Source organism: Neomonachus schauinslandi, chromosome 12, assembly GCF_002201575.2.
Source record: "Neomonachus schauinslandi chromosome 12, ASM220157v2, whole genome shotgun sequence".
Taxonomy (NCBI): Eukaryota; Metazoa; Chordata; class Mammalia; order Carnivora; family Phocidae; genus Neomonachus; species Neomonachus schauinslandi.
The window spans coordinates 94,205,259-94,228,616 of record NC_058414.1 but is presented as its reverse complement, the minus strand read 5'-3'; the positions used below and the strand labels follow the sequence as shown (position 1 = coordinate 94,228,616).

General features: G+C 45.5%; 2 protein-coding genes across 4 annotated transcripts; both read right to left on the bottom strand.

Annotated features, from left to right (window-relative positions):
* Positions 1-84: 84 nt before the first annotated feature.
* CASP2 (caspase 2) lies at positions 85-16,692 on the bottom strand. The gene is made up of 11 exons (XM_021692884.1): positions 16,551-16,692; positions 13,417-13,567; positions 12,726-12,893; positions 12,497-12,578; positions 11,814-11,908; positions 11,373-11,549; positions 6,249-6,377; positions 6,005-6,095; positions 2,581-2,730; positions 2,276-2,385; positions 85-2,143 (listed from the first exon to the last, which is right to left on the bottom strand). Exons 1-11 carry the CDS (start codon positions 16,622-16,624, stop codon positions 2,012-2,014), a joined length of 1,359 nt encoding a protein of 452 aa, XP_021548559.1. The 5' UTR covers positions 16,625-16,692; the 3' UTR covers positions 85-2,011.
* A 323-nt stretch (positions 16,693-17,015) lies between these two features.
* Positions 17,016-20,042, bottom strand: TMEM139 (transmembrane protein 139). Of its 3 annotated transcripts, none has more exons than XM_021692944.2 (2): positions 18,818-19,061; positions 17,016-18,598 (listed from the first exon to the last, which is right to left on the bottom strand). In XM_021692944.2, exons 1-2 carry the CDS (start codon positions 19,048-19,050, stop codon positions 18,202-18,204), a joined length of 630 nt encoding a protein of 209 aa, XP_021548619.1. In that variant the 5' UTR covers positions 19,051-19,061; the 3' UTR covers positions 17,016-18,201. The 3 variants fall into 3 exon arrangements, 1 of the variants encoding a protein (XP_021548619.1); XR_002480470.2 differs by lacking the exon at positions 18,818-19,061 and adding an exon at positions 20,008-20,042 and having other exon boundaries at positions 18,516-18,598; XR_006541058.1 differs by lacking the exon at positions 18,818-19,061 and adding an exon at positions 19,314-19,406 and having other exon boundaries at positions 18,520-18,598.
* Between the last annotated feature and the right edge of the window lie 3,316 nt (positions 20,043-23,358).

The following is a 23,358-nucleotide window of genomic DNA, read 5'->3' as shown; positions in this document are numbered from 1 at the left end:
GTGCTTAATCCCTATATTCTTTGTCTAATAGAGCCCCCCGGGTCAAGAAGGCTAGCAAAGCCCCCCCCCCCCCCCCCCCCCCCCCCCGGCTCACAGAACAAGTATTATTGAGCACCTCAACTACTACAGGCTGAGCACGTGCCAGGGACCATGGGAGATGCAGAAGACATTGTTTGACAGACGACATCTGTCTTCATGAGCTAGTAGTTATCAGTGCATAAAACAAAACACACAGAAAAACCTAGAGTATAAATACTAAACTGTGTATATATCGTTTAAGGGAAATTTTGTCCAGAAGTAGGATTCTAGCTAGGGTTGCTTTCTTCCTTCCTTCACCCAAAAACATTTACTGAAGACCTACCATGTGCCAGGCACTGGGTATATATTGGTTAACCAAAGAGACAAAGAGACAAGGTTTCTATCCTCAGGGAGCTTACACCCTAGTAGGGGAAACAGAAATGAACAAATGAAGCAAGCAAATACGTGATTATAAATCATGCTAAGTGCAATGAAGAAATCAAACAGGACAGAGTAATAAACACGGAAGATTAGTTAGAGATAGAATGGCCTAGGAAGGCCTCCACAAGGTGGCATTTAAGCTAAAAGTTGTGAGGAATGGAGCTCAGTAGACCCTAGGAGAGTATCTGTGATGGTCCAGGGCAGGAAAGAGCTCAGAATGTTTGAGAAACTGAGGATGGCACCAGGGCAATCACTTAGAGGGAAATCAGCCTTTAATGAGGTTCAAGGGGAAGGTAGGTTAGGAGTTTGCACATTACAGGTGTAACAGAAATCTTAGCAGGGGAGTGACATGATCAGATTTGTATTTAAAAACCCCAAACCAAAATCTGTCATAATAGAGATTAGATTGGCGGGGGCAAGAATGGAAGAACAAGAGAAGTCCCTGAAGAACAGGAAAAGCACAATGTATGGCACAGATACAGAAAGCTTCTAGGGGATACAGCACATACCGTGACAGCCTCAGATGGAGACCCGGGAGAAGGGAAAACAGGCCATATAAAATCAAAAGGGGATTTAATACTGAAACAGAAAGCAGGAACAAGCTACTACATGATATCCGTGAGCAGCCGAATGACCCAATTAAGTAGTATTTTAGACAGATTTGGTGGCAGCAGTAACCAGGATGAGATGAAGGTGAAAGGGGAGAAACAGGAAGTAGGGAGATAACTACTAGGATGCTTTTTTAGAAAAGGACATTTCAGAGGAAGCAAAAGATAAGGTGACAGGTTACAGAGTATGAGGAAGCATACCACTCTTATCTGCCTCTGCTAACACTCTCTGCTGAGGTTCATCTCAGTAAACAAACCGAGAGAGTAACTGATTAAGAAAACTCTGGAACTTCCCTGGGCAAAGATCAACGAGTTCCAGGTATAAGGTATCCAAGCTGTAACCTGCTGAGAGCCTGGATTCCTCGAGCCCAAAGGAGCCAACTGTGGAGCGGAGAACCCCGGCCTTCCACTGGGTAGCCTTGTGGTCCCGACCACACCCGCAGCAGCAGTGTACCATCAGTCCTGTTGGCCCTTTTGAGGCAAAATGAAAAACGTCTACGTTGAATCAGGACACCTTCCAAACTCTCAGTCTGGGATAAATGGGGTTGGAATATGAAAGAAAAAAAAAGACAGGAGATGGTCTCTGAAACGTCTTAGCTAACGTAATAGAAGCAATTACCAAAGTGCTGTCTACCAAAGCCCTAGGGCCAGGGAGCGAACACAAGCAGCGGGAAACCCGCATGCCCTCTCCCCATAAAGACGCTGTGTTTGCAACATCATCGGCCAGGCTGCTCTGCTGTCGCAGCCGGTCGGGCCAGAGCCAGCTCTGCAGGGAGGGAGCCGCCACAGGAGGGACTGGCCTGTGGCCCGGCGAGCCCAGGCGGAGAGGACAGGCGTGCTCCACAAGCCCCAAGGTTCCCAATCCCTGAGGGGGAAGAGAAACCGTGTGCCAGAAGAGGAGAGGCCCCATCAGGCCTCCATGCGGCAGGGCTGTGGGGATGGCGTCACGTGGGAGGGTGGCCCGGGAACAGGTAGAGGTGGCGGCACAGGGTACTGCAGTACTCGGACATCTCCTTGCAGCGGTGGAACTCCGTGCCAGGGGCGTAGCCCTCACGCTCCTTGATGAGCGCGTTCACCTGCAAAGACAGAAACCCACGGTCCCCAGGCTGAGCCTCTGGGCACAAGAGGCAGGCTGGAGAGATGACGACAGACAAGGGCAGGGCGGAGGGTGGAACCCAAGCAGACGGAGCCCAAAGGAGGCGACTGACCTTCACGAGCATGTCAGCCACGTGCATGTCACAAGCCCTCTCAGAGAACACCTGGGTGAGGGCCTCAATGTACCAGGAACCCCGTTTGGTGTTCCGCATGGCGGCAGTGCCTGCAACAAGGACGGAGTCCCCCACAGTGTGAAGGTCACGGCACAGCTCACATGGCCGGACGACCCAAACTCAACTTCCACGGCACCCTGTACCCTCCCCCTTCAGAGAGCCCGGAGGTGGGGGTGGGTGGGGGAGGGAAGGTGCGCGTCTCCGAGAGCGCGGCCTCGGGCTTCCCTCTGGGGGCCCCCGAGTACCTCTGAGGCAGGCATAGCCACAGATCATGTCTGAGCACGTGGGCAGTCGGGTCTTCAGCAACTCCTCCCTGCTGGCGTCGCTCTCCTCGCACTCAGAGGATCCGGTGTGGTTCTTTCCATCTTGCTGGTCCACCCCACGGTCCGTTTCATCTGTAGCAAGGGCAGACAGAATGGACAGGGACGTTATTTCCTCCCGTGGCTCTTGGGCCTGCCACAGGCAAGCTGGAATTCCCTGCCACCTTGACTGGGAAGAGCCATTTCCAGCTGCTGCTTCCAATCTCTGGCTGACGAATTAAAGGAAAAAAAGAAATATCATTACTCCCATTGCTGCCCAGCACGCAGCCATTACTCAGGGGAGCACCCAGAGGCCCGGCGCCATGCTCAAGTATCTGCACATACATGAGGTCTGAGCTTCATCCACTCTGTGCAAGATGGAAAGTGCCGATCAAACACTCCTTGTAAACAGAACTAAAAATCCCACGTCCATAATTTATTTGTTCAATTAGCAATAGACCTGGAAGTCAGTGCTTTTTATGACAATACACAATTAAAATACTGACAATTCAGTTATATATATAAGAAAACCACGTCAATAAATCGGTAATATGATTACTACACGCATGCTATATAAAAATGACCTCAAACCTATATATCAATAAAAAAATTTAAAAAACCCTAAATGTGTTCAGTTTCTAAGTCTCTGGTATTTTTAAGTTACTTACTCCTTATTAATTTCATAAGCCAAATTGTGGCAGGCATCCAAGATTTAAGAGAAATTTGTAAAAGGAAAAACTTAAAAATTGGGATAATTTGACTATTTTCTTCTATATGATTGAAAAAGAACACCATTAATCAAGTTTAGCAGTTTTCAACATACCCTGACTACATGTCCAACCTCCTGACCCAGGCCTTATCTATGCCCAGACATATCTTTATTTGGATGTTGCAGTTTTATTTTGGAGGTGGGTGGGGATGCGGTCAGTAGGAAAAAGAGACAGGGAGGACACACAGCCCAACAAACCAAAGATAAGAGAGCAAAGTCTTTTACAGTATTCCTGCTCCATGCAACACTCGAGAGAGCCCAAAAGGCAAGTGAAGCTTGAAGAACTATGGGGAAATGACCAAAATTCACTAATCCCAAAAAAAGTTACTGAGCAACTGCCATGTGCCAGGCACTATTTCACATTAAGCCTTAGGGATGTAAAGATTCCTGCCCTTATGGAGCTCACACTCCAGGCAACTGGGGAAGGGAGAGTAATTTTACAGACATCAGTTATATTAACTAAGTACAACAGAGGACAGGTGAGCTCAAATCTTCAAAGGTCACCTCTGGAAGGATTTAATTTTAAGAGAGAAGATTCAGATTACCCCAGAAAAGAGCAATTTCTCCTATCCAGATCTGATATTGTATATATATCTCTGAATACAGGAAGAGAAAATGATCATAAATGTCTTTATTTCATTTTATTTTGCCAGTAATACCTCCTGAAGGAAATAGGCCAAGCTAAATGTGTCTCTCAAGGAAAAGGAAACTTCTTTCTTGCCTTCATGTCTCAGATCTATTAATCAATAAGTGTTATTGCTTCTTCCAATAATACAATATCCCATCTGTTTTCTGTTATGACTGCTACAGTTTTTGAGGAGATAATTTTCATCCCTTCGTTCAATATTTATTAAGTGCTACCAAATATCAGGCAGTGCCCTGGGCCTGGGCATCCAGCTGGTGAATAAACACTAAGTTCCTGCCTTCACATACTCTTTCCTCACTGCAGCTCCCCAGCCTGGTAATCGTCCTGGAAAAGAATCCATCACATTAATTTTTTGAGCTACCAACAGCTCCACACTATTATCTGCTGAAGTCCAAAATCTCAGTTTGACTAAAGGTTTAGCTGGATGGATGGATGTACTGCCCGCAGCCAGCCTTATCTTACTACACACCTACAGATGCCACATCTTTAAGTTAGATCCGGGCAGACTTCTGGCCCAGCCCAACATTTTGGGGGAGGGAAGGGGTTGTCCTTTTAGGCCTGGTGTGTTTGTCATCTTGTATCCCTGTTTCCTCTGAAAGGCCCTATATTTACTACTCCATACCTATGTTGATTTTATCCTTCTGGGTCCAAATTAAGCCTTACCACATTAAAATACTTACTACATGTCTTCAAACTAAGCCAACTTAAAACAACCTATTCCCTACTACTTACTCCTTCATATGTATGATTGTATCTAATTTCCCCCTTGCTTTGAGGCCTCTGAATTATTCTCAAGCTACTTCATGTATACTTGCTTTATCTTTCTAGTAATTGGTAGGCTCTTTCAAGAGACATATTTTTTTCTTTTTCCCTTTTTTTAGATAGCAGCAGTTTGAGAGACCACACATTTTCTTTTCCTTTTGTGACAGTATCCTAGTCATGTTGTAGGACCTTAATAAATTATATCCTTTGGTGATATTAGGAAGATATCAACAATGTTAACCATTTACATTTGTTGAACACACGAGAGGAAAAGAAATTATTTGAATGTTAGGACAAAGTGACTTTAAACCAAACTATAAGCCCCTTGAGGGCACTGACCATGCTGTAACAGTCACGGCTGGCCTTTTCTGTGGATTGACTATGAGCCTACTGTGCTAAGTAAGCCCTTCGTATGTATTATTCCATTCAATTATCACAACAACCTATGAAGTACGTCTGATCGCTACCCACATTTTATATGGAGGAAATTAAAGTGGAGGGACATCAAGTAACTTCTCTAACTTGATATAACTAGTCAGTGGTTAGAGCTTTTAATTATTACTGTTTCCCTCTAGGAGAAGAAGTATGTCCGCACATCTTCGGAGCCTGGTCTTGGCATCCTGGCTCTTAGAAGGTAAGAGACTGCATTCGAGAAAGAAGATGGATGGAAGTAGCTCAAGGACAAGTAAGAGCCAAAGCCTGGCTTGAGGCTTCTGCACTGCTGGCCTGCACGGTACACGGATGAAGCAGAGAAGAGGGCAGATGAAAAGAGAAGAGAGGAAGAGGGATGGAGAAAGGAAAAGAGGAAGGGTACGAAGGGAGAGAGAGAAAGAAGAGACAGACAGAAGCTCCTTAACTGTAATGAGTAACAAAAACAAGCACACCAGAGTTAACAGCACAGAAGAAGGGAGAGTTCTCCGGAGAGAAGGCAAAGGCACTGGTAAAGAGTCCTGAGAAGAGGGTGTGGTGGTGCACAGAGAGCTGTCCAACCTGAGAGCCTTGGGCTGCCCAAGTCCCAGCACACCCCATGCATTGGGAGACACTTACAGAGCAAGAGAGGCGGTGGCAGCAGTGAACAGAAGGAGGTGCCCAAGGGATCCAATAGCACCTGAGAGGAGCAAACAGGAAAGTGAGAGCTGGTGGGAGGCTGCCCAGGAGCCACCACCCAGGTGCTGATCTGCCAGGGCACTCACCTCCACGGCAGGCCTGGATGAAGAACATTTTCGGCTTGTTCTGAAGGTCTGGGCAGCTGGCGTTGTCAAAGAGCCGAAAAACCTCTTGAAGCTGCCAGAAAGAAAGAAAAGAGGAGGGAGGTTAAGTAGACCGTAGGCCTTCCTGAGGCCTACATGTACCACAGCAGCCGTTACCAGAGAGACAGGCGGGCAGAAGGGGAGGGGGCCCAGCGTGAAGAGCTGTCAGCCACAAGACGACACACACCTGAAGCAGTCGGCCATCCACACCATAGATGCCTCCCTCCACACCATGAGAGAGAAGCGCCACAATACAGGAGTCAGTGACACGGTGGGCAGGTAACTGGGCAAAATCCTCAAGTTTCTCTTGCATTTCCTGGAGGAAAAACACCTTTTAGTGTTGTTCACTGCAGTCTGCAACAACATAATCTTTCTTTGGTGTCTGAAACCCTAAGCCATCACAAGAAAAAATGTTTTCTGTATATTACTGTGGTCAATGATAAGTCAGAGACCCCAGGAGAGGCCAAAAAAGCTACAGACTCATCAGAAAAATGCATGACTTCAGACACAGAATTCTGAATATAATTTCACAAAATCCAGACTCACTATGTTAAGAACACCTGGACTAAACCAAGTTACTAATAAAGCTCGTTTATGAGCTAGTTAACTTTATCCACTCCCCAATCATCAACCCGATCCTTTTTTTTTAGAGCATATAAATGGCACAAAGGGGACCACGAACTGAGCTATGAATGAGTAAAATACCTTTCCAGCCATAAGGAAATAAACCGTTCTGACAAAGCGCTACTGGAATCATAATAGAGAATAATAGTACTTTCATGCTGTTTTCGGTCTGAGATTTTAAGTTCCCAGAGACATGAGATATCTGCATAAAATGCTCCATTCACAGAAGAGCACACTGTCTGGAGAATTCTGCACAGGGCCATGGTTACATACATGGGCCATAGGATCAGACAGACCTAGGTTTGACCCCTGGGTTCACAAATTGGAACCAGTTATTTGGCCCCTCAAAGCTCTAATACTCATTTTGTAAGAAGATAATTAAGAGTAAATTTTCTCCAATTTCATAAAGATTAAATGAAATACTATAGAGAAAGGATTTATAACGATGTCTGGCATATACTGCAAAGTTCTGCCATTATGATAATGTGCATATCTAACAAGGAGTAGCAATGTTATTTTTTCAAAGAAACCTACTACTGGCCAGTCTTGTAGTCCAACTTAAGAATCTTCTCTATGGTGCACCAGGTTGCCATAGACGAGTATCACTCTACCTTAAGCATTTGGCCCATCCAATGGAAAGTTATACAAAATAGTAAATAATCTGATACAAACTATTAAACCTATGTCTTCCTCTACAACTCAAGAAGTCTGAGTGGTCTCTCCTATTTGAGACCAGAAGAAAGAAAACAAGCTCATTTTACTATGAATTTTAGTGAACTCTAATGAGTGTAACGATAGCAAACCAGGCAGGACAGTTACAGCAGAGCTTTACTTAACAGTAACCAGGGGCAGCTCCCAATAAAAAGCACACTTGTGTAATACATTGCAGCGGTTCCAGAAACTTGCAAGAAATGCAGAGTTTTGGGTCCCAGCAAACTATGTTTTAATAAGCCCTCCAGGTGATTCTGACACGCTAAATTTGAGAACTACTGGTCTATTTGTTTGGAATACTTCTGTTTGCAGATAACTGAGAAAATTATATAGAAGACTTGAAAGTCTGTAACTGAACTGGAAATGAAGAAACTGGCTTTATTGAAAAGTATGTACACTTTCTGGGCAAAGAGAAGCCAATCATAATATTGGATATCTTAAGGTAATAAAAAGATACCCAGAACTCATTTAGTTCAAGAATATATAATCTCAAAAGAATACAGAAGTATGAATGTTCTTCTGGAGTTGGCCATAATAGAAATTTTTTTTTTTTTTTAAAGATTTTATTTATTTATTTGCCAGAGAGAGAATGAGAGACAGAGAGCATGAGAGGGGGGAGGGTCAGAGGGAGAAGCAGACTCCCCGCCGAGCAGGGAGCCCGATGCGGGACTCGATCCCGGGACTCCAGGATCATGACCTGAGCCGAAGGCAGTCGCTTAACCAACTGAGCCACCCAGGCGCCCCAGAAATTTTTTTTTTTAAGATTTTATTTATTTATTTGAGAGAGAGAGAGCGGTGGGGGGACGCAGAGGAGCAGAGGTAGAGGAAAAGCAGACTCCCTGCTGAGCAGGAAGGCTGATGGACCTGAGGGATCATGGGGGGAAGCCTGAAGACCCTGGGATCATGACCTGAGCTGAAGGCAGACGCTTAACCAACTGAGCCACCCAGGCGCCCCTTTAATAGAATTTTAATCCAGAGTAGTTGATGTTAATGTTGCTGGAAGAAGGCAATAAAAATGTATATTTGGCATCTACTCACGAGCATTTTGAACTCAAGTGAGACTCTTAGGTCAGTAAATAGAGGACAACAAAGCCCAAAGTAAGAACACACACACTCAGTAATCAAATTTAATAGTACTAACTGATAACTGGGGGTTATTCATTTGGGGGAAATTTTTCCAAAAGTAGCATAGCTTAAAATAGGATCTCTAGATTTATTTCTGATAAAATTACAGTACTTCTAAAAATAGCAAGGTTCTTAACTCTTGCCTGGGTTTTTGGCTGGAGGTTGGGGGACACAAGGGAATAAACTATAAACCCTCTGAGATGATATGCAAAATTTTATGGCTAGCTGCATTTTCCAGGGATGACCCACAGAGCATCCTTACATTTTCAAGGCAGTCTGTGTCCCAGATGCAAGTTAAAAATCAATACCACATGGTAAAAGGAAATTTGCCACTTTAAAATGTATCTCCATTTCCTAATATATGATAAATTGTAATTCTAGAACTAATAACCTTAGGAGGGAGGCATGGTGACAGAAGACTTTGATGACAAAGAGAAAAACTGAAAACCTACATAAGCAGTGAGAATACCAGTGTACTGTCCAGCACTGTCAAGTGAAAAGGGTTATCTAAAACTGTACTACTTCAAATTTTTAAATGCAATTATTTCTAAAGTCAAAAGGTATAATGGGGGGGGAAAGATCTTAATTTTTTTGGTTCTCTTTGCTCATCAAATAATCACATGATTAAAGAGTTCAGTCTCTTGAGAAATCTGACCAGGAAGAAAGTACTCTGTGCAGATGCCCAAAGAACCAAATTATCATACCCATTGTAACTACCTGGTTTTAACTGTATCGGAGAAGTTGATAGGCCACTGATGGAAACTGACTTTGCAATATCCTCCTCACATTTCTGAATCTCCAGAGCTGAGAACAAGGCTACACAGGGAGGGTTCTATCCCAAGGTTCAGTCCTATGCCTTTTGCTCTTGTTAGTCTACTCTCCTTCTCAAAGATCCCATACTCTCATCCCTTAAAGTATTTCTCCTACACAGGTAATGCCCAAATTTACATTTTTGGCCCTGACTTCTCTGAGACCCTCAATTCCTTACTTAATTTTTCAATCTTCTTCCATATGCAGTCATTCAACCACCTAATAGTACAATCATGCCATTATGCTATTTTCTACAAATATTCTTTCCCTCTTGGTCTACTATTCTGTCCAGGCTCCCAACATCTGGTATTGGCATTATATCAACTCCAAACTGGATTCCCTGCCACTGGTCTCTTACTTCATTCTTTTCAATGGTGCTTTGAATCATCACTGTGAATTTATCACCTTTCTGTTAAAAAAAAAAAAAAATTACTAATGGTTTTCTAAAACAAGGAAGTTCAAGGCCTTGGCATTCTGATCCCTTTATCTCCAATCTTATTTCTGGCACTCCTTTGCCCTAGGCAACTGGTTTACCCTAATGTCCCTAACACACACATTTCCCCTCTCTCGGCTATTCTCCCTGCCTAGGACCCCTTCACCACTCCTTTGTGCTTTAGTGGCTTCTTTCAAGGCCAGCTCAAGTCTCACACCGTCCATTTACCCTTCTGACCAGATCTACCCAGGGGACTGTTTCTTTCTCTTAACTACTGTAGAAGACACTGTCTACTCCTGCTTGGTCCTTCAGAATATAAGGAGAAGTACTTCCATTTTTGCTGATGTCAAGACTCCTCATCTAACTGATGTCCTGTGAATTTCAGATTCACATTTAAAAAAATTTTTAGTATAGAAAACATAGTCCCCCACCATTATAAAGTGCTCAAAATTAACTAATTAATTTTTAAAGTAAGCTCTCCATCCAGCGTGGGGCTTGAACTCACAACCCCAAGATCAAGAGTCACATGCTCTTACACAATCATTCTCACAGAAGATAGCTAAGATACAAAAATAAAGACCACAGACAATGCTGAAGACAAAAGAGATTCCCTACCTTAACAAATCAAAGTGAATTTCCTAGAAACTTTGATTTTACCACTGACATTCCCAAAGGCAAGTTTAAGAAAGTGCTATTATTCTGGAATCAAAATGATTCCAAGGGATGGGGGAAATAGGTGATGGGGATTAAGGAGTGCACTTCTCATGATGAGTACAGAGTAATATACGGAAGTGTTGAATTACTATATTGTATACATGAAACTGTTTTTTAACACTGTATGTTAACTAACTGGAATTAAAATTAAAACTTAAAAAAAAAGAGGAAAGGGATGGAAATGGAAAAAAAAAAAAAAAGAAGAATCAGTATCTATTTACCAATAGGCTACTATCAATTTCAGAACAGAAATACCTAAAGGTAACTAAGTCAGCAGTATAGTTCAGTAATTGGGGTTAACAGGGAATAATAGATAATGAAAATGCTTATGATTTGCAGGGATCTAGTCTAGAAGTAATCGCCCCTAAGATCTTCCTTGTGGTCACAGAGCTGGTAAGAGGAAGGAATTTCCCCATGTTAACTCATTAAGCTGCCACGGACAGTTCCAGCAAACTTCCATTTGCAAGAATGTCATCTGCCAAAGTAATCTTTTGAATAATAACTAGACTTGTAAGCAACAATATCAAATCAAGAAGTAAATGTCCTGGGTCGCTTTGGCTTATAGATATCTTTCCTGATTGGCTGGGTGAATCTCAGAGTCTCCTCACATCCTGAGTGACTAGGAATCAAGTCTCTGAATATGTAAGAATAACAACCCGACCTGGGACTGGTATTACTTAAGGAGAGCACACTGACGCTGAGAAGTTAACACTGAAGCAGCTGGTTTGTCCTAATTCTTTTTTTTTTTTTTTCTTACTAGATTGCAAGGTGAGACACAGAACGGGATGAGTAAAAAGGTAAGGAGGAGAAAGTAACCTATCCAGTGGGCAGAGGAGCAGAGGATGTGCCTGGCTCCAGTGTTGCCCAGCTCTCCACTGTACACGTTAGATGTACCTGTGCAGTCTGGTCAAGTAGAACATGGACTTTGTAGCCCAAGAGCTTGAAGAGGGTGACCAGAGTGCTGTGGTCCACATCCCCTCCAGAGCGAAACTCCAGGTCTTTCTCTCCAGTGAAGTGCACATTGCTCAGCACCAGTGCCAAGCCACGAGGCCGAGACTGCAACCGATAGGCCTGGCGGGGAGGGGGAGCCAATTAGAGCTTCTTATGGACAGAAACTGTTTCCCCAACTGCACGAGACATTGCAAGAAAACAAAGCCATCATATTCTTGTTCACCCCACCAAGTCAATATAGAGAAATGCCCAGAGAAGATAACCAATCAGTACTGACTTTCTGACCAACAAAACAAGAAGGAGATATATATGCAAACTAAGTTCAGGTGCCCAGGAAGGGTGTCTCATTTCCCAACTTTTCCTCTTGCATTCTGTAGGACTCACCAGCTGGTGGTGCGTTTGATAAAACTCGGGAGTGCAAGGCTTCACCTGAAGGCAGGGAGGACCATCTCCGTTGTCTAGGGAGTGTTCCACAGTATCTATGGCATAGAGAGCCGAAAAACTAGTGTACAATCTATGTGTCAATCCCAGTACTTCATTATAACCTAAGGCACCCTGTGGAACTGGGGTTTTAATAGTTAATGGTCTTGCTCACTCCCCTATATTAGAAGACCCATGAGGCCAGAGACCCTGTCTGCTTTTGCTCACCACTGGATCCTCTGCACTTAGCCCACACACAGTAGTGCTTAACCCACTGAATGACTGAATGGGATATCTGATAAAAGCCTTGTTCTGATCACCAGGCTACTCAGTCAGTAGGCTAGTGGCCTATAATGTAGTCTCTTCTCATCCTAACATAACAGCTTTAAGGAGCCAGGCCAGTCATGTGGAGGAATCTCCTACCTGTACCAGTTGCTCTAAGGACTAACTGCCATAAAAAAATCATCTGTGACGGAGGGAAAGCAGGCCCAACCAATACCCCATCTAAAGTCTCCTGCTAGTCCCTAACAAATTCACCAAGGAGACTGTTCCCAGTATGAATGAAAACAGGTATCATGCTAGGGCAAAGTCAGATACCAGTCAAGAAAAAGTCAATCTGTGGGATGTGTTATCGCACTGATTCTCACCTGGAGACAGGCGGAGCTGCTTGCGAGGGGGACAGGACTCACACATCGGGAAGGGGAGACTCAAGTCGTAGTCACAGCTCAACTGTAAGAAATCAGGACCCACCATGCCAGGCCTTAGGAAGATGGTCCAGTGTGAACAAAACCATAATCTAGTCTCCCCCACCCTGTCTCAAAAATTCCTTTCCCACCAAACTAACCCTTCTCAACACACATGTCTAGGGCTCCATACCGGTGGGAGTGCATGCTGAAGACCAGAGAGGGTTGTGAGCAACAGATCCTCCAGGTGACCCTGCTTGGTCTCCCTCAGGGCCACACAGAAGGCATCAAAAGCCTGGGGACCCCTCTTGGGCAGCAAGTTGAGAAGTTCCACATTTTGGCTGAAACTGCCCACTTTGGCCTAAGATAAAAGAATACAACATGAAATCATATTTACTTATTCAGCTATAATTCTATTTCACCAGATGACCTTCCTAGTAATCTCAAGAATCCTTTTACAGGAAAAATATATGTATGGGGGAAGTCTTTCCTATTATTCTTAAATTATATATCTTTTCTGTTAAGGGCTTTAGAGTAGAAGGGCATTTTCATTTCCTTAGTAAGGTAGCCTTACTAAGGGCATTTTCATTTCCTTAGTAAGGTAGTAAGGAAGCCTGCCTCTCCCTCTCCCACTTCCCCTGCTTGTGTTCCCTCTCTTGCTGTGTCCCTCTCTGCCAAATAAATAAATAAAAATCTTAAAAAAAAAAAGAAATACTCCTGTGACCCCAAACTTTCAGTGGAAACCTGCTACAATACAACTAGAGAAATAAAAAAACCCATTTAAGAATCACCTTAGAAAACATCCTTGCCACACTTCATCATGCTCTGTTCCTACTCCTACGACCAATGTACTGACTTGGCGTTTCTCTTTTGCTTCCCAATACCTGAATGTGCTCTCTCATTTCCAAGGTGATGATGTCCTTCTCCAGGAGGTGCTCTAACAGTTCACTCAGCAACAGTTGTTTGGCTAGCACCACTCGGTTCTTTTTCAGTGCTTCCTGATGGTCAGGATGCATGCCACACACTCCCAATATCCTACAGAAAAAAGGCAGAGGGAAAAGCTGTCAAGTACAAGATTTGGCACAGAAGAGTGGAGTGGAAGAGGTGTGGGTAGGAAGAACAAAAAGAATGGGACTTACAATAACCAATATTAGGCATAGCTGGTTAAAATCAAAGTAGTATTAAGCAGTAACATACTAATCATAAGGAAATAATGTATAATTTTTTATAGAGTATGTTCCACTGAGACCATCTTCGGAGATGAATAGCCTGTCTAGGGGAAGGAAATACCTACCTTGACAAAAATAATAGACACAAAAGAAGGAATACTCCTCTGTCTGACAGACCAATTTCAATTAAGAGATATTCCAGAAAACCTTTCACATTATTTATCTAGGCTGCTAAAAATAATATGAGTTAAGATGATCCTGAGTGAGGAAGAAAATAATTTGATACAATGGCAAAAGCTCAACCGAATGGCTGGCTTTAATAGGAAATAATTGAGACAGGCCGACACACACACATTACTCTCTAGCCCACTTCTATCAATTATACCTGTGGTCTTTGAAACTTTAGTTCCTGTGACAAAATGACACTAGAAATAATCAGAATCCTGTAGGAATTAAGAACTGAGTAAGTAGCAAGTATGACAGAAAGTCAGAGTAGATAAATGACAAACACAGTCAACATAACTTGAGATCACCTGAAAGAGTTAAAGCATAAAGGCTAAATTGTTTTGGTAATTTATTAGGGATGTCTTTATTTCAAGGATTTTTTGGTTTTGTTATTGGTTTGCAAAGAGATCAGCTTCTGTTTATGAATTTTAAAAATCCCATTTCCAGCAAATATCATCTCTGTCCCTAGTTTATATAAATGCAGAGCTCCCCAGCTTGCTTAGTCAGTTTCCAAAAACATGACAACAATAAGGGTCTGATGGCAGTGAGAAAGGGATGAGGTAACAGCTTCAGTTTATAACTTAAAAACTATTGGGGCTCCTGGATGGCTCAGTCATTAAGCGTCTGCCTTCAGCTCATGTCATGATCCCGCGGTCCTGGGATTGAGCCCCGCATCGGGCTCCCCGCTCAGTGGGAAGCCTGCTTCTCCCTCTCCCACTCCCCCTGCTTGTGTTCCCTCTCTCGCTGTGTCTCTCTGTCAAATAAATAAAATCTTAAAAAAAAAAAAAACTATTTAAAAATACATACTGATTTCAAAGATGTTAAAATATGTGTGCGTGTTGGTGGGGAATGGGCATCTTAATACCATGCATTTATAGGATGTACTTGGCTTAACTCTAGGTTAGAGGTTTATAGAGGAGGGAAAGGCAGAGTCCTGAAATTGCTGAGAGAGACCCAAGAAGATGGCATGTGGGATCCTGAGGCAAAGAAAGCTGTAAAACATTCCCAAGGCTTGAAGCAGCCAACTAGGGTTAAATTTGGGATTTGGGACAGTGATGTTTGAAACTCCATTTTAACTTCAGGTTTCTCTTCTCTAGAAATACTCCTGTGGGGGCGCCTGGGTGGCTCAGTCGTTAAGCGTCTGCCTTCGGCTCAGGTCATGATCCCAGAGTCCTGGGATCGAGCCCCGCATCGGGCTCCCTGCTCGGCGGGAAGCCTGCTTCTCCCTCTCCCACTTCCCCTGCTTGTGTTCCCTCTCTTGCTGTGTTCCACTCTGCCAAATAAATAAATAAAAATCTTAAAAAAAAAAAAAAGAAATACTCCTGTGACCCCAAACTTTCAGTGGAAACCTGCTACAATACAACTAGAGAAATAAAAAAACCCATTTAAGAATCACCTTAGAAAACACCAAAGCAGTAACAATGATGGCATATATGAAACTGGTAAAAATGTTATTAGACCAACTGCAAGACATCACAGCTGAATGCTGGATACATATCACTGGTGGGGCAGGTTTACTCAAGTTTCTTCTCTTAACTTACCAGTAGCGTTTTCTCCTTAAAACTTTCTCCTCCCTTGGTTTCCCTACTATTCTCTCCAGTTCCTCTCTCCACCTACAATGTTCCTGTTCCTTTACAAGATCTTTAACCTGCCCTTAAACGATGACATTCCATTAGGCAGCCCCCTCAAAGAGCCTCTCCCTATTCAATCTCATCCATACACATGATTCACTAATTCACTCCTGGTTCTTGACTCTTTCAAGTTCTAGACTTAAATTTTCAGTCAGTAACTCACTAGGTTTCATCTGAAGCATTATCCATTCTCCACACCTGCTCCTTCCTGTATTCCACTTTAGGGTGAAAATCTCAAGTATGAACTTTTCCCAAAGTAACCATGATCACCTAGAACTTCAGGACCAGCTGGAAGGGGAGGAAGGACAGGAGAAAAGAACACAAAGGGAATTCTTAAGTCTTGATTCTGTCTTTCTGCAGGTTCTGGCTCCAAAGTCCTAAATTGACCTTCTGGATCTAGACCACGAGGCATTAAAATGTTACCCAGGGTGATGCTTGCCATGAAATCATATAACTGGGGCACAGGCGGAGACACACTCGGAGTCTCGGAACCACCTTGTCCTTTCAAAGTACTCAAATCCCAAAGCCTGTGTCGACTGCTTTGAAAACCTGATCATTACACCCAAAGTAATACGTGTCATGATATAGCCAATCCAAGTCAAAGGCCCATCAGGCAGTAGTATCTCGGGGTTTGCAAGTCTTGTCCGTTTTATTAAGGGGACAGAGTAAAGTTCCTCATAAAAGAATAAGGGGAAAGAAAGGATGGAGAATCTTTAAGAGAAGCCGAGATTTGGCAGGACTGGAGAGCTCCTTCTGTTCAGAGCCCCCCTGGGTTGCACAAAGCAGGCTGGGGCGGTCGGCTCACGAGGAACAAGGCCGACAGGAGGCCGCCGCTCGCGCGCCCCTCGGGGACTCACCCCGGCCTCCCACCCTTGGCAGCAAGGGCGGTCACGGCTGCTTCCAGGGACTCCGAGGGCTGGGGACGCCAGGGCCATGACCCGCGCTCCCCTCCCTGGGCCTCACGAAGGACCTCTGCGACCCCCCCTCACTCACCTGCGCCCTCTGTCAGCGGCCATTAGCGCCTTTCGCTGCAGGGCAGGCCGAGAGTCCGCGCTCGGCGCCGCCATTTACCGCTTTTCCCGGGCTGTGCGCGCACCGCGCACAATCCAAACAAACCGAAAGCCCTCCCGCCCTCTGCATCCCTACCCCCTCAGCCAGCGCACGACGCGCCTGCGCGCTACTCCTCCTAGCTCCACCCCTACGCGAGGCCTGCCCCCCGCCCCTGCCGTCGCCGGTGCGCGCGCAGGCACAGAGCCCTCGCGCTGGATGTGCCGTCCAATGGGGTGAGAGAGCGCGCTTGGCGGAAAGGGAAGGGGCGGGGGGAAGCGTGGAGCCGCTCCGTCCTACGCGGGAATCCGATTGGTCGTCGGTTCCCGCGGAAATCACGGCTCGCTCTCCGGCGCCTCCCACCCTGCCTCACCCGCCTATTGGAAGCACTCTACGGAGACCGGTTTGGCCGGACTTTTGACTTTATTGAACTGTTGGGGCCAGGGTAAGGGGGAGATGGGAGAGCACTGGAGGGCGTTAGACAGATACCGCACAGTGGATGAATGCCTAAGTGGGGAGCACACCCCTGAGGAGGGTGGGTCGTCGATGGTTGGGCCGCTCCCAGTGGCTAAAACCTGCATCGCAGCCACAGCACGATTCCAGAAAATCTGGTGTTCTGGTGGGATCCGAGGAAGCTGGACGGGGGGACTGGGGTAAAACCCTGTGGTCAGAGCGCAGGGGTAAGGCTTAACGGTTAGACACCGTGCGGGTGGCTCCAGCGCTTCATAGGTGATTCAAGAGGGAGCCTTAGATACTCCGCCACCCCTCGCCAAGCTCCAGTTTTATCCTTCTGGCCCCTCATCCACCCATCTCAAAATCGGAAGCCCCTCCCCCTGGGGCAGTTTACTCCGTTGCTTCCCGCTAGGAAGCATTAGAGACTGCTCTTCAGCCCCTGGGCAGAAACTGCTCCCTACCTGGAGCACGGGCTGTCGCAGCTTTGATTAGTTTTGCTTATCCAGGAGGCTGGGCACACTCTTGGTCACACTCAGCCCACACTGTCTGCAGACACAACTATTCCACCATTCTGCCTATAGGAAGTCTCCCACCTCTGTCCAGCAGTTGTCCAAGATAGAGATTGAGAGATTTTGTGGATGACCTTGTAATTGAAAATACAATGGGACTTGGGATCAGAAGAGTACAGTTAAAATCATTTTTATGCTGTTTACTAGGAGTGTGCCCCTGTGCAAATTCTCAAACTTCACTGTCCCTTGGAATCCTCATTTTTCAAATGAGGGTAGTAACATCTCACATGGCTGGGAAGCCTAATTGAGCTGGTAGACAGAAACACCCAGAACAGAAACAACATAGCTGTCACTCAGATGTTTCTTTTCTTCCTTCTCCAGATTCTCTGGATCACTCCTCTTACCCTCCATCTAACTCTGGAAATACCGGATATGGGGTAGGTCACTGAATGTTACCTGAAGACTCAAATTGTGCCACATACATCTCAGCTGGAAAAGGCTTACCATAGCCTGACTCCCCTCTGTGTTCAGTTCCCCATGCAGAAACACAGTTCCTGACACAGCAGGCACTGGGAAATGTTGGTCAAATGCATGAATGGGTCTGGTGCAGAGATGATGTATCGTGGGAAAGTCTTTTACGGGGGCGTCCAGTTGTTTTCAAAGAAAACATCATCATCAGGTTGACCAAAGCTGACATCATAGGCAGGGGGTGGAGTAAGAGGCTCCAATTTGGGGGGCACCCTCAAGCTCTGCAGATCAGGAGCAGTAGACATGACCCGGGATCCCCGAAGCCGAAGGCTGACTGGATCTCTTCTGGAGTTTTGTGGGGTCATAGACCCCTCTGAGCCCACTACTCGCCTTTCTAGTCGGGCTCTACCGGGGCCATCTGGATTGCTAGGCTGTCCTTCCTCAAGTTCTGGGGGGATTACAACACAGCTGTAGGGGGGTGGCTGATCCAACAACTGGGGGCGGCATTGTGATTCCAACACCACAGCCTCTTCATAGGTTGGCACCTCAAAGGCTTCATTGTCACTGAAGGAGAAGAAATAAAGTCACTGGTGGCCTCCTGAAAGGAGTCCTTTTTCCCTTTACTGTCATCTATTGGCAAAAGACCCACCCACACCTGACCCCACCCACCACCTCAAAGATACCAGTAACAGGAAAGCAGAACTGTATGTCTGAGAGACTAGAGGGACACAGGGCAAAAGGTCCATCGTATATTCCTAGAATTCTGTCCACCCCTTGACTCACCGTGCATTGCCTGAGGCCCCTGGGCTCTCCGTCTGCATTGATCGCAACCCCCATTCCAGAACACAGGCCAGGAGGCAGACAAACAAAAAGAAGCCACCCAAGGCGAGAAAGAAATAAGCAACAGGGGCGATGTCCGGCTGTATGCCCAGTAAAGCCAGCCCCAGGAGGAAGGAGGTGCAGCACAGGAAGAGAAGCGGCTTCTCCAGTCTCCCCCACAACTGGGTTGGCACCATGGCCCCTCCCCAGGCTCCTGCAAAAAGACACACAGGTGTGTCTAAACCAGCAGTTGGTGTCCCGTCTGGGTCAGATTCCAAAGTAGCCATATTAGACACCTTTAGGTTTTAGGTTCTTCAATCTCAAATCAAATGGCTCAAATATGATCTTCAGGGTTCCATTCAGCTTTGTAATTTTCTCTATGATCACAGTGCTGTCCCAGGATATCAGTATGTGTGGAGTAGCCAGGAAATAAAAGTCCGGGAGCCTTCATGCGACTTACTGTGTCATGGCCCTGCCTTCCTTCCTTCTTCTTTCTTCTCTGCAGTCTCCCTTCCAGCTCTATCTTTCTACACCATCCAAGACTCCGTCTTGGCTGGCCCTGCCTGGGGCCTCCGCGCTCACCAGCATCTGTGGAATCCAGGTGATGAGGCAGGCCCTGGCTTTTCTCTATAATTGCTCTGCATTGGACTTTCACCCTACCTGCCCCCGTCTCCCCAGTTAGACCCTGTTGGGGAGGGAAGCTGGGGAGGAACACCACTTACCCTGTCTGACCCCATCTTTCCATTTCCTCCACTCAGCCCATGCTCTGGTTGGGGGAAGAAAGTGCACATGGATGCAACAAAGGGATGCAACTATGTGAGAATCTTACAAGGCCTAGGGCAATGGACAGAGGCCCAGATAACTCCTGATCTCTCCCTATCTGCCAGGGTATCCCATCCTTTACCGGCCTTAACTCAGTAAACTCAGATTTCAAGTTTCCTGTCTGTAGTTACCGCAAGGGCTAGGAAGCTGGTGGGGGGAAGCCTTCTTTTCCCTCTCCAACACAGCTGCCACGCCTAGGCAGCAGCACCCCAAAACCAACCCATTAGGAGTTCCCTGAACTCTGCATAGCAAGAAGCCACAGACTCTAGGTAGGGGCCAGACCCCCTGCTTGAACCCTAACCCCAATCCCATGGCCCTCCTACCCTTCTCACCGGTGTTAGGAATTCCTCTCTCACCTGTCTGGACCGGCTCCGCAGAAAGTAGGTTGTAGGGGAGCGGGAGGGGGGCGGGTGGAGCCTAGTGGCTCCACCCACTTTTCTGTTCCAATCCCTCCGTTCCTGTTCAGGCTTCCTCCTTCCCTTTCTGCTTACGGAGTGGTGCTATTGCCGCACCTTGATTTGTTTGGTTTTTACACCACACACCCCCTACAGTGCCTTAATGAGAGTGCTCCTGCGTCCCCGCCCCACCCCAATGATCTTTGTACTTAGGGCCAGAGTTATATTCAGTTTCCTCTTCTCTTCTCAATGCGCACTGTTTTCCGAGTAGTTTGTCTTCTGTTTAGGTAATATATTTTATGCTTGGAGCAGAGGCCACGGTTTATTTAATCTCTAGATCACATGGTGCTTTGCATGATTTGCTGTGGCATGGAATGGCGGGTCGTGCTTCAGAAATGCCAAAGTACCATTTCTTTGAACTTGTTTTCTGCAGACCTGTAAGACGTTTTTGTGTATGGTTCTTGGCCCAGTTAACTCTGATTCTTCAAAAGTCACGTCCAAGGTGATGCCTACTATGGAGTCTGTCTCCACAGTGTATCCACAGCATTTCTTCCTACCCCTGTTCAAGCCTTTAGGTGTTTCTATAGTAATTTTCTGTTTATATACCTTTCTTCCACCGTGAGCTTTTCAAAGTGAGTGGTAAGTTTCAATATATTCTGAATCCCTTCAATTGACATTGTTCCTGACACAGGTAGATGCTCACTAAACATAGCTGAATGCTCTCATTAGAAGGCTACCATCTTGCCTGGCCTCACCACACACTGCAGATCCAGGACCCGCTCTTATTTTTCTTTTTTTTTTAAGTTTTTATTTATTTATTTGAGAGAGAGAGCATGAGCAGGGGGGAGGGGCAGGAAAAGCAGGCTCCCTACTGAGCAGGGAAGCCCCATTGGGGCTTGATCCCAGAACCCTGGGATCATGACCTGAGCCAAAGGCAGACACTTGACTGAGCCACCCAGGGGCCCCTGTGACCATTCTTTTTTTTTTTTTTTTTTTTTAAGATTTTATTTATTTATTTGACAGCACAAGCAGGGGGAGCAGCAGGCTTAGGGAGAGGGAGAAGCAGATTCCCCACTGAGCAAATAGCCTGATGTGGGGTTCGATCCCAAGACCCTGGATCATGACCTGAGCCGAGGGCAGATGCTTAACCAACCAAACCACCCAGGTGCCCCTATGACCACTCTTTTAAGGGGAATCCTGGTAATAAGTCTAGGTGACACAGGTGTTGGGAGGTGTAGAGGATGGAGGCATACTTTATTCTTGAGACACAGAGAAGGCTACAAGGCTGGGTTCCAGGCCTTCAGAGTGTTACCATTGAACAAACCAAGGGGAGTAGGAGATAATGGGGCACAAATCTAATCCCAAGGACAGTCGTGGGGCACAGCCAGGGCTGCTGCATCAGAGGGTGTGTGGAGTGTGTGTGTATGTGTGAGAGAGACAGAGTGGGAGAGGAGAGAGGAAGGGAGGGAGGGAGAGAAGGATGAGGGTGCCTGGAGTGGAATGCAGGTGTGTATAGTGGTGGAATGTCAATGATGATTCTCTGACCAGATAGAGGAGAGGGAGGAGATGTAACAGGAAGGCTATGGTAGTCCAAATGAGCTGTGTCTCTATACGAAGTGGGAATGAAGAGTAGGGGGAGAGCTGGTTGTTGTTTTGTTTACATGAATTTCCATACTGTTCATCGCATATAAGGAAAGTATGACTGGGATCAGAAGGATTCGCATCTGGGGCACCTGGCTGGTTCAGCTGATAGAGCAGGCAACTCTTGATCTCAGGGTCCTGGGATCGAGCCCCACGTCGGGCTCCCTGCTCGGCTGACGCTTAACAACTGAGCCACTCAGGCGCCTCTGGAGAATGAGATCTTTGTAGCATAAGGCTCTTGGTTGCCAGAAGGAGCCTACACTAGAGAGACTTGCTAGTTAAGAACCAGTTCCAAGTCAGGAAGGTTGGACTGCTGGCTGGCTGTGCCTTTAATATATTCTCTATCACAATAATTTTAAATAGATTTTCTAAAAATTCCATTTTTATACTGTTACTCTTTATTTGAGGTGGGGGCAGAGGGAGAGAGAATCTTTAAGCAGACTCCCCGCTAAGCATGGAGCCCGATGCAGGTGCTTAATCCTAAGACTCTGAGATCATGACCTGACCTGAAATCAAGAGTTGGCTGCTTAACCCACTGAGCCACCCAGGCACCCATAAAAATTCCACTAAAATCTTGCAAAATATTTAAGGGTCATAAAGAAAAAAAATCATCCACAATCTCCTTATCCTAACATGGCCATTTAAAATTTCTACACATTTCTTCTAGTCTGTTCACACACTGGTTGAAATCAGAGTACTCACCATTTTGTATTTTTTTAAAAATTTAAACATTGTATCATATATAATTGATCTTTTGATACAGTCTTTGTTGTGGTAATTTTTAACAGCCACATAATTTTTATTGAATGGATGTACCATAATTTAACATACCTTTATGTTATGTTACTTGGTAGCATTGAGTTTATTTTATTCAATTTTTTTTTTTTTGTCATCAAATGTTTCAAGAGACAGAAAGTAGATTAGTGGCTGCCAGGGGCTGGAGAGAGGGAAGAAATGGGGAGTAACTGCTAATGGATTTCTTTTAGGGGTAATGAAAATGTTTAAAAATTAGTAGTGATGTGGGGCATCTGGGTAGTTCAATCAGTGAAGCATCCGATTCTTGTTTCAGCTCAGGTCACGATCTTGGGGTTATGGCATGGAGCCCCTTGTGGGGCTCTGTGTGTAGCCTGCTTGGGATTCTCTTTCTCCCTCTCTCTGCCCACCCCCAAAATAAATAAATCTTAAAAAAAAAATAGTAGTGATGCTTGCACAACTCTGAATATGCTATAAAAGACCCACTGAATTTTACACTTTATAAGGGTGAATTATGCTTCCATAAAGCCTTTTAAAAAATGATGCTACAATGAACCTCTTCTTATGTGTAGTTTTACCTTCTTTTTGGATTATTTCCTCCCATTAAATTTCAAGAAATGTCATTGAGACAAGCAATGTGAAAGAAAGATTTTGTTGCCTTGAATACATATGGCCAAACTTCTTCCCCAAGGTTTTACTTTCCTTTTTTCATCAACTTAGTATCCTTAGCAAAATATAGATGCTAAAGATACTATTGGTCATTCTGCTTCCGACTTGCCTGCCTCTACAAACCACCATGTTAGGGGTCGGATTACTGCCCTAGGCGGGCCCACTATGCCCACCTCATTTTGGGAGGGGATAGTGAAGGGAGGGACATGGGAGGTTGCGGGGGGG